The sequence below is a fragment of the Oenanthe melanoleuca genome, chromosome 18 (genome assembly GCF_029582105.1).
Source record: "Oenanthe melanoleuca isolate GR-GAL-2019-014 chromosome 18, OMel1.0, whole genome shotgun sequence".
NCBI lineage: Eukaryota > Metazoa > Chordata > Aves > Passeriformes > Muscicapidae > Oenanthe > Oenanthe melanoleuca.
This window is the reverse complement of record NC_079351.1, coordinates 9,522,716-9,540,094: the sequence shown is the minus strand read 5'-3', so window position 1 is coordinate 9,540,094 and position 17,379 is coordinate 9,522,716. Positions and strand designations below refer to the sequence as shown.

The following is a 17,379-nucleotide window of genomic DNA, read 5'->3' as shown; positions in this document are numbered from 1 at the left end:
TGTAACTTCTTCGGAATTCAGATACTTTCTATTACTATGGCCACATGGTATTTCTTTGGAAATCCAGTAGTGCATTTGGATATCTGGCTTTGATTTATAAATTCTTCAACTGAGTTTTCTAGCTTTGCCTACAGTTATTTCCACAAACAATTAACATGAGAAGAAACAGTTGACTGTGCAGTATTTTAACCTGATGAATTATTGTGTCCTTATATGCTAATCACTCACATGCTGCTTAAATCATTTGGGATGAGAAGCAAACAAATCTAGTGAATGATTCAGAGCATCAGCAGAAGATATTATGCCCTACGTAATCCTCAGAACATCTTCTGGATCATTTGCAACCCAAATTATGCATGGAATGCATCCTCAGGAATGGTAGATGACAACAGAGACTTACAATTATTCTACAGAGCAATGTTACCCTGGAGAAGATCCTCATAAGACTTCATCCTGAAGCAGATAAGAATCTCATAAATTTTAGAAACATCAATGTAAAAACCTGCATGTGAGAAAGAATATTCCCCTGCAACAGAGTACATTGCATTTCATTTCGGCTGGAAAACAACTTTGCAGAAAAGGGTCATAAATTCTGGTGCAAGGGTCACAGTGTGCCTTTGGGGGAAGGAAGGTCAGCAGCACATTGTCAGACACTCATAATAACATGGTCAGCAGGTAAAGACAAGTCATTCTTTCCCTGCATTCAGCTACCATATCTGGAGCACTGTATTCAGTTTGGTGCTTTCTGGTGACCAGACAGTGACATTCTGGAATGAATCCAGTGGGGATCTTCCAATATAAGTAGGAGAAAATTATGTGTAAGAAGAGGCTGCAATGGTGAGGTTTGTCTACACTGGGGATGAAATTAAAACGTTATTATCTTATTATTATCTTCAACAAAAGGGAGATAGTTATATCATAGAAAGAGTCAGACTCTTCTCAAATGGGCAGAGTGAAAGGCTGAGGGATAAAAAAGATAGCTTTCAGCCACAGAAGTTTTGATTAGGTAATAAATAAAGGAGAAAATTACCATCAGGTTCATCAGATATTAAACTGGGATGCGAGGGGTCTGAGAAATATCCATTCTTGGACACAATAAAAACTTCACAGGAAAATTCTGTGGAAACCAGCATCCAAAATTTGCCCTGGTTGTGACTCTTCCCAAATCATAGTTTCTATTACACTGTTAGGGACTATCAATAAAGTGTGCGACAACAAAAAATATTGACTCATTTGGGTAACATATCTTCTTCTCCACAGTGTTCTCTGGTCTGGCAAGCAACACCATAACGTGCAGCCATGTCGTCAGACGCCGAGATGGCGATCTTTGGGGAGGCGGCTCCTTACCTCCGAAAATCGGAAAAGGAGAGAATTGAAGCCCAGAACAAACCTTTTGATGCTAAATCATCCGTCTTTGTGGTACATGCAAAGGAATCCTTTGTGAAAGGGACAGTCACGAGCAGAGAATCAGGCAAAGTCACTGTCAAGACTGAAAAGGGAGAGGTGGGTCAAAAACAAGGCTGAAGGAAAACATATGATTCCCACTTTGAGCTTTTAGGTGATACATGTGGATCTTTTGTTTCCTTGGCAGACCTTGACCGTGAAGGAAGATCAAATCTTCTCCATGAACCCTCCCAAGTATGACAAAATCGAGGACATGGCCATGATGACCCACCTCCACGAACCCGCTGTGCTGTACAACCTCAAAGAGCGTTACGCAGCCTGGATGATCTACGTAAGTGGCAGCAGCAGCTTCCTTTGGGCAGCCTCAGGAGCTGCTGGGCCAGGCTCAGGGGAAGCCAACGTGCTGTGTCCCTTCCTCACAGACCTACTCGGGTCTCTTCTGCGTCACTGTCAACCCCTACAAGTGGCTGCCGGTGTACAACCCCGAGGTGGTGTTGGCCTACCGAGGCAAGAAGCGCCAGGAGGCCCCTCCACACATCTTCTCCATCTCTGACAACGCCTATCAGTTCATGCTGACTGGTGAGTGCCTCTGTCTGCCTCAGAGGCATTGGACCATTACATTCTCTAAAGGGACACTCTCAGCAAAAGACTTTTTCAAAGTGTTCTAGGCTCTGACACTATCTCCACGTCTGTTGTTGGATTTGCTATCTTCATAGCATTGTTTCTATTGCTTTAAATGAAAGACACCTCTGCACTCAGTGATGTGCTTTGGAGGTTTGTTTGTTTAAATCAAGCTGACTTTATCAGGCAAAACATTAAACTTACCTAACTATGTTTCATTCTTTCTCTGCTGTTCATTGAGTTTTAAGTGCTGTATTTCTGCCTTGTTCACAGATCGGGAGAACCAGTCCATCCTGATCACGTACGTACACCCCCTGCGCGGGTCCCTGCGGGGCTGCCCGGTGCCAGGGCACCTCCTGCCTGACCACGCACCCTCTGCTTCTCTCTTGCCTTTGGCAGCGGAGAATCCGGGGCCGGGAAGACTGTGAACACAAAGCGTGTCATCCAGTACTTTGCAACAATTGCAGCCAGCGGAGAGAAAAAGAAGGAGGAGAAGTCATCAGGCAAAATGCAGGTGAGTCAGGAAGAACAGACTGAACGCTTGGCCTGTCATTGCCCTGCCAACTAAACACAGTCACTGAATAATTCCCCTGCAGGGAACGCTTGAGGATCAAATCATCAGCGCCAACCCACTGCTGGAGGCCTTTGGAAACGCCAAGACCGTGAGGAACGACAACTCCTCACGCTTTGTGAGTTCTTGATTAGAGAACTTGTGATTTATACGGGAATAAGGATGTCAAAACATGCTGTCACTTCTGAAGTGTCAGTCAGATGACTGTATTCATTAAACCACTATTTTCTGCGTATTTTTGCCAATTAAAGTAGACTATCTAATTAAAAATACATCCTTAGAAGTACAATACAGCATACAAAGGGAGAAAATTTAAATATGTTTTAATATCAATATAATTACATATCTATAAATATATATACACATATCCTTTGTGTCTGTCATATAGACTGAAGACACAATTTTTTGACAATTGATGTAATTTAAAGAATGGAAAGTGGGGCATACAGGATAGAAATTGCTGGATGGAAATTTTTCTGGCCTTCATCAGACCAGCAAAAACATGAATCTCTGGGTTTTAGGCAGAAAACTGGGTAGTGTATTAATCTGACTGTTCAGACCTTGATATAAGTTGTCTAGAAAGGGGTAGAGACAGGGTTCCTTCAATACATCCTACCAGAAAACAAACTATGGCATGTTCTTTTGATTGTTTTAATGCAAAAAGCCATTCATAAATTCTATCAGATTAACTGTGACTTTCCTTGAAAAATCACAATATTAATCCACAGCCTCAGCCTAAAGCTTCTTGTTTTGGGTATGTTGCTTCTATCTCTACAACTCAGATAGTAACAGCTGACTTGTTTTCCACAAGACCAAATATTCTCATTTAACTTTTACACCACCAAAATCTACCTTCACAGCATGCCATCTGATTAGAAAATGGATTTCAATATATCCACGTGTTTGAATTGCAACATAAGTGACCCAATAAAATGCTTTATTAGTGGTGTTCCCATTCATGGGCATTCATGGTTGTCCATTAAATAGTAGTGAATAATAAAGCTCATATTTATCCACTAGTATTGCCAGTATAGAGATCTTCCTGAATTTCTTTTTGTCAATTTTTGCTTTGTTAAAGACAAAGTAAAAGTGAAAGAACTTCTAAGCTTGAAGCCTGTCCCCTGTGGTAAGTGTAAGGTCACATGCTTAGAGTCATGGTGTAGTTTCAAAATGTATTTTTTTCTTTCTCCTTTAAAAGGGCAAATTCATCAGAATCCACTTCGGTGCCACAGGCAAGCTGGCTTCTGCTGACATTGAAACTTGTAAGAGACCACCTGACCTGATCCCATTCCTTCCTCCCTTTCCACCTCAGTGTTCTTTCTCAGGCCTGACTCTGTCCTACCATCCTTGCCAGATCTGCTGGAGAAGTCCAGAGTCACTTTCCAGCTCAAGGCGGAAAGGAGCTACCACATCTTTTATCAGATCATGTCCAACAAGAAGCCAGAGCTAATAGGTATGAAGTATTATGAATGGTTTGATAAAATCTGAATGTCTTTAACATTTCTCACACTTAGATACATCCTATTCCTCTTTATAGACATGCTCCTTATCACCACCAACCCATATGACTACCAATTTGTGAGTCAAGGTGAGATCACTGTTCCCAGCATTAATGACCAGGAGGAGCTGATGGCTACAGATGTAAGTGTCACAGAGCATACTGGTGTAGTGAAACTTCCTTGTAATGGTCCAGAGGTTTATTTGACTGATTTTGTTGCCAGAGTGCCATTGACATCCTGGGTTTCACTGCTGATGAGAGAACAGCCATCTACAAGCTGACAGGGGCTGTCATGCACTATGGAAACCTGAAGTTCAAGCAGAAACAACGAGAGGAGCAGGCAGAGCCTGATGGCACAGAAGGTATTAAGATCTTATAGAACTCCTGATAACAGAAACAGTTACATAGCTGGAAGTTGGCAACCATGTATTTTCCTTCCATTTACTTTTACAAATACATGAATCACACAGCTTCCAGATTATTCATGCTTCTAAATTTCCCTTCAAGATGCCACGAAATTTCAGTGCCGAGACCAACAGGTACATCTTAGAGGATACCCACTTTCAATTATCACTTATCCTCTGTCACTTCCTCCCTCTCTCTTTGTGTTCAGTTGCTGACAAGGCTGCCTACCTGATGGGTCTGAACTCAGCAGACCTGCTCAAGGCCCTCTGCTACCCCCGAGTGAAGGTGGGGAATGAATACGTGACCAAGGGCCAAACTGTGCAGCAGGTAACAACAACCAGTTGGTGACTGGGAACCTCTGACTTGAATCACTTACTATTTGCTCTGGATATTGCACTTCCTCTGCTCCACTCTTCTTTGGTTTAGGTGTACAATTCAGTGGGTGCCCTGGCAAAGGCTGTCTATGAGAAGATGTTCCTGTGGATGGTTGTTCGTATCAACGAGCAGCTGGACACGAAGCAGCCCAGGCAGTACTTCATTGGTGTCCTGGACATTGCTGGCTTTGAGATCTTTGATGTAAGGAGCACAGAAATCATAGTCAAGTCTTATCAAAGCAATTAAGTGTCAAGAGAAATTGGAGATTTATGGTGGTTTGGGGTTTCTTTGTAAACATTGCACTCACTTAAAATTTCAAATTAGCAATGAGTTGTTTGAAAAATATTTATTTGTCTATTTCTGGAAATATTTTCCTTCCCTCTATATGTCAGTGCTTTTTCCTCAGGCCAACCCATGAGCTTAAAGGGATCTTTATATAGTATCTTTATATGATACACAAGGAGGAAGAATCTGCCTTTACATAATTAGCACAAATGTCACAGTTTTTCAATAATTTGAATTTAATATTTTAAAATCCTCAGACAAATAGCATATAAATACCCAAGATACAATATTACAGAGTGTAGGAAGAGAAAGGTAGACTTAAGTCTCACACAGAAGTTAACCAAGGTTTTGGAAAAAGAGACCTATATATTTATACTTACTTTTCTAAGAGCCAAAAGGTGATTCCAACAGAAAGAGTAGATTGGCTGTACTAATCCAGACTGAGAAGTTTCATAGAAGTTTATGGAGGGTATCTGAGTCCAATCCAAAGCTGGCAAACACTTAGAATGGTTAATGTTTTTATATGGGAAAATTTACATAAATTATGAGAAAGGTGTGATGTAAATTGTACCTTGATGAGACTAACAAAAAATAGGAAATTCATTTTAAGAATAGATAATATATTTAATCATCATTAAAGTAGCAAAGAGGGAAAAAAAAAGCAAAAAAAAAAATCCCCCACAATCACATAAAAAACCTCTTTAAAAATAGATAATTGGATGTTTTAACATTAAAAATATTGTCTTAATTTGGCATCCCTGTGTAGGATTCTGAGATAGGATTCTGAGTGTGAAGGAGAAAGCTCTACAGGCAGCTCTTTATCTTGAAAATGAGTAAAATCTATCTTTGCCTTCTGCAGTTCAACAGCCTGGAGCAGCTGTGCATCAACTTCACCAATGAGAAACTGCAACAGTTCTTCAACCACCACATGTTCGTGCTGGAGCAGGAGGAGTACAAGAAGGAGGGAATTGAATGGGAGTTCATTGACTTTGGCATGGACCTGGCTGCCTGCATTGAGCTCATTGAGAAGGTGTGTTGATTACATTTAAGATTTTATTATCAGTTTCATGACAGAATTTCAGGATTTTTCTTCAGGCTTACTTTTTCTTCCACTGATGTTTCACAAACCTACTTATTATTATCTGTTTATGTTCCTGCCTGTTCAGGAAGTGCCATGTCAGGATTGTATGTATTATGGAATTTAAGTTCTAAGAACTGCGATCAGGCTACAGATGAAATGCTTTTTGGTTATCCATTAACTACACTGCTATTCATTTTTAAAAAATAAATGTAATTTTTCTTGTGCGGCAATTGAATCATCAATGTAATTACACATAATTGCTTGAAAAAGATTCTCTGGAAGTGAGTTTTCTGGTCTATGAAGATGAAAGATCTCTTAATGAATCTGAACACAATTTCAATATTATTATTTCAATATTAACACTGGGATTTCAGAAACATAGTTTCTAACAAAAATAATAGGTGCATATAGAATAAAAATTGGATGAACTGCGATCAACAAACACTGTTTTGTGTAACATCCTCTTGTATGGGAAAGGAGAGATATATCTTCAAAAAAAGATTTCAGCAAGTAGCTGAAAGATCTGTTAATCTGTTGCACTAAGATAATTTTTAATAAGACATCTTCAACTGTACAAATTACTTTATGAAAGCAATAATGTTAAAAGCAGATCAGCTTTCAACTCATCAGTTTCAAAAGTATTTAGAAATTTTTGTGTGATTAATATCACAGTATCAGTCATTAAATGCATTACTTTCAGACGCAAATTTGCATTTTGTCTAGAAGTGTGAATGAAAAAGTTAACAAAGATTTAATCAATTTTTGATCAAAAAATTAAACCAATTTCTCAGCTTCCTGTAGCTTACTGCAGTCCCCTTCTGACGGCAGATCTGTATTTTATCATTGCTATTTTTTGCTGCTTCTCCCAGCCCATGGGCATCTTCTCCATCCTGGAAGAGGAGTGCATGTTCCCCAAGGCAACTGACACCTCTTTCAAGAACAAGCTCTATGACCAGCACCTGGGCAAGTCCAACAACTTCCAGAAGCCCAAGCCTGGCAAAGGCAAGGCTGAGGCTCACTTCTCCCTGGTGCACTACGCTGGAACAGTGGATTACAACATCACTGGCTGGCTGGAGAAGAACAAGGACCCTCTGAATGAAACTGTCATTGGGCTGTACCAGAAATCATCTGTGAAGACCCTGGCTTTACTCTTTGCCTCTGCTGGAGGAGAGGCAGGTCAGTTCTTTGAAATGCCATCTCTTTGATGTATGGTGATTGGTCCCAAAAGCAACAGATGTCTCATTATCTTTCCTTTATCAGAGGCTAGTGGTGGTGGTGGTGGCGGCGGCAAGAAGGGAGGCAAGAAGAAGGGTTCTTCTTTCCAGACCGTCTCAGCTCTTTTCCGGGTATGTGAACACCTTATCTTTTAATATATGCAGAGATTTATTCTGCATTTTTAGCTGACTTAGACACAGAAAAAAAACCAAAAATAAACCCAACAACCAACCAACCGACCATTAAATATTCTAACTATGACTTCTCTTTAGACCACCATTGGAAATGAAAATCGTAAGAAATGAAAAATGGCAGTGTAAAAATCTAAGCTTACACTAAATATAAACATATATTTTGTCATAAAACGTGCCCACTTTCTATCCTTCATTGGGTTGATGGCAGGTTTTTTCTTATCCTACAAGGTGATGTTTAATACTGGGCATCAGAAGAAACTGAGCAATTGATTGAGGCATTATCAGCTGACAATTTTAAGTCCAGTGTTTCTCCATTGATGGGTCTTTCATGTTAAATTCAAAGAATGCAAAGGGCTATTTTTTCCACATTTCTTATAAATGCAAATCAAAATGCCACAGGAGAACCTCAACAAGCTGATGACCAATCTGCGGAGCACACATCCCCATTTTGTGCGCTGTATCATCCCCAATGAGACTAAAACACCTGGTAAGATGCTCAAGCAGAAAGATCCTTGCTCTGATACATCCATTCCCCTCTGCACTGCAACCTGTGCCATTCATTTGTGCTCTGCATTGCCAGGTGCCATGGAGCACGAGCTGGTGCTGCACCAGCTGCGCTGTAACGGCGTGCTGGAAGGGATCAGGATTTGCAGGAAGGGATTCCCCAGCAGAGTCCTGTACGCTGACTTCAAACAGAGGTGAGAGCTATGAAATGAGGAGATAAGTCAGGTGTCCTCACCAACTGCTCTCCATCACACAACTGTACTTTACAACTGTCACTGAGTATGGAGGGATGAAATTCTAAATTCCTCAGCCTGATTCTTCTGCAAACACTGCTCTTGGTTTCAGTAAACAGAGAAATCTTATGACTAGACATTGTCTTCATTTCTATTTCCTCTAATTCCACAGATACAAGGTGCTTAATGCCAGTGCCATCCCCGAGGGACAGTTCATCGATAGCAAGAAGGCTTCTGAGAAGCTCCTTGGGTCAATCGATGTGGACCACACTCAGTACAGATTTGGACACACCAAGGTACAAATGCCCCCATTCCCTGTGTCCCTGGGCTTTGCTCTACCTGACAGTGATGTGGTGCTACATTGCCTCTCTCAAGGTGTTCTTCAAAGCTGGGCTGATAGGGCTCCTGGAGGAGATGAGAGATGAGAAGCTGGCACAGCTCATCACCCGCACCCAGGCCTTGTGCAGGGGCTTCCTAATGAGAGTGGAGTACAGGAGAATGGTGGAGCGGAGGTACACCTTCCTCTTCTTCAATTAAAGTAGTTTTGCTCATGGGAAAGTGTTGAGATGGTGCAGAATTAAGAAGACGGAACTTAGTTTCATCATTAATGAAAAGCCAATTCTTTATTTACAAAGCTCATATTTTTAGGAAATATTAGAAGACACTGTTAGACTTAACTGGCTAACAATACACTGACGCTCAGTTTTTTGGTTGGTAAATGGCTAGGGTGTATGTCTGTCCAGTCTCTCTGTTTTTGGTAAGTTTACATATTTTGTTCACTAACTGCCATGGGACAGATTTCTTATTTATTACAGGTGCGAACGGTTCACTTACTAGAATCGTTTGTTGTGCTAACTGCTTCTTATTCTTCTAATTCTTCTTTATGGGAACTTACAGGCAAGCTGGTAATTCAGTAGAGCAAGGCTTAATTTTATAAGGCCTTTCTTTTATAATATCTCTACCTCTATACAACACTGACACTCATCAGACTGAGAATATTCAGTGTACGTTTTAATTATGCTTCAGGGAGTCCATCTTCTGCATCCAGTACAACATTCGTTCATTCATGAATGTCAAACACTGGCCATGGATGAAGCTGTTCTTCAAGATCAAGCCCTTGCTGAAGAGTGCAGAGTCTGAGAAGGAGATGGCCAACATGAAGGGGGAGTTTGAGAAAACCAAGGAAGAGCTTGCAAAGTCAGAAGCAAAGCGGAAGGAGCTTGAGGAGAAAATGGTTTCTTTACTGAAGGAGAAAAATGACCTGCAGCTTCAAGTGCAGGCTGTGAGTATCACCCTTTATTTCCCACTCAGAAAAAGCACATACTCATTCTGACAGTCTGTCTCGGGCAGATGGTAAGGTGTCCCTTACGTTACACATGAAGATTAGAAAGTAGTGTCTTACAGTAGCATGGTGAGCTCTCTGATAGATAGTAAAAGAAGCCAGAGGCTATAAGTGGTTGTAAGGGCTCCTGCTTTTCTGAGGAAGATACCACCTATATATATATCCTGGACAGGATTGAATCTGAACCCCCTACACCATTTAAAATTATCAAAAATACAAATTCTGAGAGATACTTTTGAAAGACTAAAAAACCAACCAAACAAACAAACAAAAAAAAGAACATTCAGAACTCAGAAATTGCATATCTATTTCCCAGGCAGAAAACCTGACAACATTGTAAACCTGTTTGAGTGGATAGGCTAAAAGATAAAGAACAGAAACTTTCAAATATTATAAACAAACAGAATTTTTGTCTCACCACCAGGAAGCAGATAGCTTGGCTGATGCTGAGGAAAGGTGTGACCAGCTCATCAAAACCAAAATCCAACTCGAAGCCAAAATTAAGGAGGTGACTGAAAGGGCTGAGGATGAAGAGGAAATTAATGCTGAGCTGACAGCCAAGAAGAGGAAACTGGAGGATGAATGTTCAGAGCTGAAGAAAGATATTGATGACCTTGAGCTAACACTGGCCAAGGTGGAGAAGGAAAAACATGCCACTGAGAACAAGGTAGGAGGCAGAACCTGTCACTCACACTCTGGAAAAGAGCCCCGTGCCATTACAGGACTTGTATAGCTACTTCCATTATTTACATTTGCTGCCTTCCTCCTAAAGGTGAAAAACCTGACTGAGGAGATGGCAGCCCTGGACGAGACCATTGCCAAGCTGACAAAAGAGAAGAAAGCCCTCCAAGAGGCCCATCAGCAGACCCTGGATGACCTGCAGGCAGAGGAGGACAAAGTCAATACTCTGACCAAAGCCAAGACCAAGCTGGAACAGCAAGTGGATGATGTAAGCACACAGACATAGAGCAGGAACAGGACAGGTATGGAGCCTGATCAGGCTGGTAGAGCACTGATGGTTTTGTTGTGTTTAGCTGGAAGGGTCCCTGGAGCAAGAGAAGAAACTGCGCATGGACCTGGAGAGAGCTAAGAGGAAACTGGAAGGAGACCTGAAGCTGGCCCAGGACAGCATCATGGATTTGGAGAATGATAAGCAGCAGCTGGATGAGAAACTGAAGAAGTAAGTGTGGCTCTGGGATACCTGAGAGTGCTGGGCTGCAGCATTTGTCTTTTTTCTTTGAGCTCTAACACTGTTCACTTGGCCCAAAGGAAAGACTTTGAAATCAGCCAGATCCAGAGCAAGATCGAGGATGAACAAGCCCTGGGCATGCAATTTCAGAAGAAGATCAAGGAGCTGCAGGCAAGTGTCTGTTCCTTCCCCTGCCTTGCTCAGGCTCAGCTTAGGCAGGAGGAGGGCACAGGTGTGAGGGGTCCCTGCTGTTCTGCAGGCCCGTATTGAGGAGCTGGAGGAGGAAATTGAGGCAGAGCGAACCTCTCGCGCTAAAGCAGAGAAGCATCGGGCTGACCTGTCCAGGGAGCTGGAGGCGATCAGCGAGCGCCTGGAAGAAGCAGGAGGTGCCACAGCAGCTCAGATTGATATGAACAAGAAACGTGAGGCGGAATTCCAGAAGATGCGCCGTGACCTGGAAGAGGCCACGCTGCAGCACGAAGCCACGGCTGCCGCCCTGCGCAAGAAGCACGCGGACAGCACAGCTGAGCTGGGGGAGCAGATCGACAACCTGCAACGCGTGAAGCAGAAGCTGGAGAAGGAGAAGAGTGAGCTGAAGATGGAGATTGATGACTTGGCCAGCAATATGGAGTCTGTCTCCAAAGCCAAGGTACACCAATATTTTATAGGCTCATTGACTCAATGGAATACAACACAACACAACACAACACAACACAATTCATGCACCTGGCCTTCTTTAGAGTGTGGACGTTAACTCATCACTTTCCATTTGCTGAAATACAGGCCAACCTGGAGAAGATGTGCCGCACTCTAGAAGACCAGCTGAGCGAGATTAAGACCAAGGAAGAAGAGCATCAGCGCATGATCAATGACCTCAATGCTCAAAGAGCTCGTCTGCAGACAGAAGCAGGTGAGACACACATATCTACGTGTGCAGATCAATAAAATCTCAAAGTTATTGCAAAAATTACTATTCTGCGCATATGGTCTGTCCAACACACTTTGTGTAACATCTGCTGCAAAGTGCTTGAAAAGGGATCATAATTTTTAGCATAGACTGCAAACTGTCTAGTTTTATATCTCCAAATGTTAGCAGTTTCACAATCAATGGCATTAAAACTGTTGTGTATCTGTAAATTTTATCAGGTGAATATTCACGCCAAGTGGATGAGAAGGATGCTTTGGTTTCTCAGCTGTCCAGAGGCAAACAGGCTTTCACCCAACAGATTGAGGAACTCAAGAGGCATCTGGAAGAAGAGATAAAGGTGATTCCTCCTCTCAGAGGTGCTCCAGACACTTATGTGTCTACTGATCCACCATGATGAGTCAGGAAAAATATCTCATGTAATTTGGTGCAAGTCGTCTCATGCTAACGTTTAACTGGAGTTTATCCACTATTCTTTTTTTTCATGCTCAGTTTCTTTTCTCATTGAGTGCATAGTTGTCTATTTGCATAGAAGCATAATCCAGTGTCAGATTTAATATTTGGTCAGCTTTTCTGGGATATTTCTGTTCCATGACCCAATGCCCTTGTTGTTGCAGGCGAAGAGTGCCCTGGCCCACGCCCTGCAGTCCGCTCGCCACGACTGTGACTTGCTCCGGGAACAATATGAGGAGGAGCAGGAGGCCAAGGGGGAGCTGCAGCGAGCCCTGTCCAAGGCCAACAGTGAAGTGGCCCAGTGGAGAACCAAATACGAGACAGACGCGATTCAGCGCACGGAGGAGCTCGAGGAGGCCAAGTACGTTGGGAAAGTGAGGAAGGCTAGCAGAGATTAAGATCAGAAATTCTTAGAGACCACTGTGATATGATTGGGGAGAAGTCACTGTTCTGCTTGCGATTGGGGTGAAAGGAGAACAACAAATGAATTCTGTAATGCATGTGGTTTGGGAGAAAAAATCTCGGACAAACATGTAGAAGACAGTGACTGGCAGAGAGACACAACATACTATGTAGAAAAATGAAATAGGAATATGGACCACAGACTGGGAAATGGCTAACCGTGCTCTTGAGAAAATCATGGCAAAATTGAATTGCTTGCTGACTGTGAGCTACACTTACCAATGAACTTGTAAAATATCCTGTTGTGAAAAGCCCATCAACCACATGCCACAACTTCCAAAATTCATTTAAACCATGAGACGTTTTAACACAGGAAGAAGCTCGCCCAGCGCCTGCAGGATGCAGAGGAACATGTTGAAGCTGTCAATGCCAAATGTGCCTCCCTGGAAAAGACAAAGCAGAGGCTGCAGAATGAAGTGGAAGACCTGATGATTGATGTGGAGAGATCCAATGCTGCCTGCGCTGCTCTGGATAAGAAACAGAAGAACTTTGACAAGGTCTTTTGGCCTCCAGCACCAGCACTCCTGGCCAGAGCATGGCCCCGTGATGGCCACAGCCCTACTCACAGCCCCTTTCTCTGCAGATCCTGGCAGAATGGAAGCAGAAGTATGAGGAAACGCAGGCTGAGCTGGAGGCCTCCCAGAAGGAGTCGCGCTCTCTCAGCACGGAGCTGTTCAAGATGAAGAATGCCTATGAGGAGTCCTTGGACCACCTGGAGACAATGAAGCGGGAGAACAAGAATTTGCAGCGTAAGTCCCTGGCCTCTGCTCCTCACTGCCCTTTCTCACAAGCTTGTCCCTCTGCCACACTTAACGGCTCAGGGCCTGCAGGGATAAGAACATGCGTGGCCCCTTGATGCAGCAGAGCCTTTCTCCATTCAGCTCTGTGCCTGACCATGCTGCTTTTCACCCTTCCTTGCAGAGGAGATTTCCGACCTCACAGAGCAGATTGCCGAGCAAGGAAAGGCAATTCATGAGCTGGAGAAAGTCAAGAAGCAGATTGAGCAGGAAAAATCTGATATCCAGGCTGCTCTGGAGGAAGCTGAGGTAAAGCCTTGTTCATTGATTAGTTCCAACAGAGTTCAGCAGCTTCAGATAATATTTATGTGATTCTATGCATTGAGAATTGAGTGGAGACATTGGGAAGCAGGGTTTCTTCACACCACTTTGAATCCACGGATATGCTTTTTCCTTTCTTGCAATCTCAAGCCTCTGGTTATACATTATTGTTTAGGCTAACAATTAATGTAAAGTTATTGACAATGTTATTTTTTGTATAATTAATTGGATTTTATACTTTTTTCAGGCCTCCCTGGAGCATGAAGAGGGGAAGATCCTGCGCCTGCAGCTTGAGCTCAACCAAGTGAAATCTGAGATTGACAGAAAGATAGCAGAGAAAGATGAGGAGATTGACCAGATGAAGAGAAATCACCTCAGAATCGTGGACTCCATGCAGAGCACCCTGGATGCTGAGATCAGGAGCAGGAATGAAGCCCTGAGGCTGAAGAAGAAGATGGAGGGAGACCTGAATGAAATGGAGATCCAGCTGAGCCATGCCAACCGTATGGCTGCAGAAGCACAAAAGAATCTGAGAAATACCCAGGCAGTGCTCAAGGTATGTCATTACAGACCAGGGGCTCACTGGTTTCTTACACAGCTACAAATATTTCTCTTCCAGTGTTCTGTCTTTACTTATTTTCCATTTCCATATTAATATAGAAAAGAGGAAGAATATGCTCCCAAATCTGTTGTACCTCTCTTTCCAGGACACTCAGATCCATCTGGATGAAGCTCTCAGGACGCAGGATGACCTGAAGGAGCAGGTGGCCATGGTGGAGCGCAGAGCAAACCTGCTGCAGGCTGAAGTTGAGGAGCTCCGGGCAGCCCTGGAGCAGACAGAGCGGTCGAGGAAACTGGCTGAGCAGGAGCTTCTGGATGCAAGTGAGAGAGTTCAGCTTCTCCACACGCAGGCAAGTTTTAGAATTGAAGACATAAAACATTTACAGTACTTAGAGAATTGAAATTATCAATAGGCCTGTTCTACTTTTTATATTCTAATATAAGAGTTGGTCTCAGCAGTCTACCATTTCCATTTATCAGGTATTTGTATTCTTAGTATAAAACCGCAACAAAAACATAAAAAAATAGGCAATTTGATTTTCCTAAATATAGTGTGAAGCAACTGGACAAAAAAATATGCTTTTTTTCTTCAACAGAACACCAGCTTGATCAACACCAAGAAGAAGCTGGAAACAGACATTGCCCAGATCCAGAGTGAAATGGAGGATACCATCCAGGAAGCCCGCAATGCTGAGGAGAAGGCCAAGAAGGCCATCACAGATGTGAGTTGGGTGCTCCTGGCATTGCTGATGGTGAATGTACTCTGTCCAAAATATCTCCAGCCCCAAAATGGCTTTGACCCTTTGCTCTGACCAGGCGGCCATGATGGCAGAAGAGCTGAAGAAGGAGCAGGACACCAGTGCCCACCTGGAGAGGATGAAGAAGAACCTGGACCAGACAGTGAAGGACCTGCAGCACCGTCTGGAAGAGGCCGAGCAGCTGGCACTGAAGGGAGGGAAGAAGCAGATCCAGAAGCTGGAGGCCAGGGTGGGTAGGGCTGGAGCTGTGCCTGAGTGAGCGTGTCCTTGGAGAGACATTGCCAGGGAAGCTGCAGGGATGGGCTTGTCCTTGCAGGTGCGGGAGCTGGAAGGGGAGGTTGATGCTGAGCAGAAGCGCAGCGCTGAAGCCGTGAAGGGTGTGCGCAAGTACGAGCGGAGGGTGAAGGAACTGACCTACCAGGTAAGGCAGGAGGTCTCCTGCTCTGACAGGGTTTGCTCACAGCAAGTCACATTTTGCACACACCATCCCCAAGGGGAACTGTTAACCTTGTGTGATGGACGACTATGAATTGACTCTCTATCCTGTTTGCCAACCTCCCTAGTCTGAGGAAGACAGGAAGAATATTCTCAGGCTGCAGGATCTGGTGGACAAGCTGCAAATGAAAGTGAAATCCTACAAGAGACAAGCTGAGGAGGCTGTAAGTATTGCTTGGAGAATGGGCAAAGGCCACGTTTCATTGGGGCAGGGCATACATTGAGTGAGGCTGAATACCAGGAGAGGTGTATGAAAGAAATTCCTGAGACATAACCATCTTGGTCACACTGTTTTGCTATTGTGTCATGAGGCCTTGGTGAGCTCTGGGCACCTGGCAGTCAGGGAGGTTCATTAAGGGAAATTCTGCAGCCTGTTTCACACAGGAGGCCAGAATAAACAAACCCAGGGGCTACACCCACTGCCAAGTTCCCAAATCTCTGCTAATAATCATCAGCAGAAGGCTTCAGGGTCTTCTCAACCCAAAAAGATACACTGACAGTTGGGCAGGAAGTAGTGTGAGAGTAGGTACAGAAATGATGAATCCAAGGGGGTGAAATTGCTCCTCACGTGTGACACAGTCCTGGTGGAGCTTGTCCCAGTGGGGTCCTGAGAAGGGGAGGATGAGGAGCTCTGTGTGAGGCTGATGTGTGAGCAGTGGTGGGAGGGGATGGAGATTTGCAGCCCCATTAGACTGACTTGCAGCAGGAGTGAAACCCCTGCCCTGTGCTCCTGACCCCTGATTCCCTTTTCACTCCCAGGAGGAGCTGTCCAATGTCAACCTGTCCAAGTTCCGCAAGATCCAGCACGAGCTGGAGGAAGCCGAGGAGCGGGCTGACATTGCAGAGTCACAGGTCAACAAGCTCCGAGTGAAGAGCCGCGAGTTTCACAGCAAGAAAATAGGAGAGGAAGAGTGAGAATATCATGAGGAAGCAAAGTGACCTGAGGGCTGCACAAAATGTGAACCCTCTGTCACTTCCTTCTGCAATGAGGCTTTATATATATGTCTAAACACTAAAGATCGTAGATTGCTTTGCATAAAATGCAGTAGTTACATTTTAGTTCTGCAGTTATTTAAGTGTTGATTGTGTTCAAATAATTAATATTCAGGAGTAAATTTCTGAATTTTCTCGAGTAAGATTCAGAAACTCCAGTACTCCAGCTACAGTAAGAGTAATAGGCATGAGAGCAAACAAAAATTTTTACACTGTACTGCAGTGTTTCCTAGCAATGGAATTGTGATTTGAAGTTAGAATAAATATTAAATAAAAAATGTTCCTTAGGAAGAGAAATTGTAAACCTGTGTTTTATAAGTTTACAAGTATACATATCAAAAGGAACTAATTTTATTTTCTAACACCGGAATTGAGAGCAGCTCTGTTAACATAACATCATAAGGAAATGTCCAAGTCTGACACCCTGAGAATTTAGAGAAGCACTAAACATTGTGTTTCTACACAGCCAAACAGTGCTTCCAAGCTTCCTTTCGCAGCAATGCATGTGCTTTTTTGTATAAAGGAACTGAAAACTGGATGAAAAAAATAGCTGATAGACCCTAGCTTTTTCTTTTTCATCCCACATGGGTAATGCTGCAGAATATAATGCATGATCAGGACAGAAATGAGGAAAAGTTGACCATGAGGAAGAGCAAGGCAGCAAGGATGTTTCCCACCCCCAGCCATTATTGTCAGAGCCCCAGTGTGCAGCCTGAGCAGGTGGTGAGCCTGGAGACCACAGTTACCATCACCCTGA

The 17,379-nt window shown here is 43.4% G+C and overlaps 1 protein-coding gene across 1 annotated transcript; it reads left to right on the top strand.

The window, feature by feature from the left end:
• Nucleotides 1-1,268: 1,268 nt before the first annotated feature.
• Nucleotides 1,269-17,177, top strand: LOC130260668 (myosin-1B-like). Its single transcript, XM_056506284.1, has 38 exons — nt 1,269-1,503; nt 1,592-1,735; nt 1,827-1,983; nt 2,299-2,326; nt 2,425-2,539; nt 2,622-2,714; nt 3,795-3,858; nt 3,951-4,049; nt 4,134-4,237; nt 4,318-4,456; nt 4,708-4,826; nt 4,926-5,075; nt 6,019-6,189; nt 7,110-7,416; nt 7,501-7,586; nt 8,049-8,136; nt 8,230-8,347; nt 8,559-8,682; nt 8,762-8,898; nt 9,413-9,668; nt 10,153-10,395; nt 10,501-10,677; nt 10,763-10,908; nt 10,998-11,088; nt 11,177-11,566; nt 11,701-11,827; nt 12,064-12,182; nt 12,460-12,656; nt 13,071-13,254; nt 13,341-13,506; nt 13,679-13,803; nt 14,063-14,371; nt 14,523-14,726; nt 14,973-15,098; nt 15,193-15,363; nt 15,451-15,555; nt 15,698-15,793; nt 16,389-17,177. The coding sequence occupies exons 1-38, from the start codon at nt 1,300-1,302 to the stop codon at nt 16,542-16,544; spliced, it is 5,835 nt and encodes a 1,944-aa protein (XP_056362259.1). The 5' UTR covers nt 1,269-1,299; the 3' UTR covers nt 16,545-17,177.
• Nucleotides 17,178-17,379: the final 202 nt, after the last annotated feature.

What these genes read in the sequence shown, in the direction of transcription:
- LOC130260668 (XM_056506284.1), top strand. Translation starts at nt 1,300, where the DNA reads ATGTCGTCAGACGCCGAGATGGCGATCTTTGGGGAGGCGGCTCCTTAC. An exon ending in TTCTGCTGACATTGAAACTT is followed by an intron (nt 3,859 to 3,950) that starts GTAAGAGACCAC and finishes CATCCTTGCCAG; the next exon opens with ATCTGCTGGAGAAGTCCAGA. An exon ending in ACAGATTTGGACACACCAAG is followed by an intron (nt 8,683 to 8,761) that starts GTACAAATGCCC and finishes GCCTCTCTCAAG; the next exon opens with GTGTTCTTCAAAGCTGGGCT.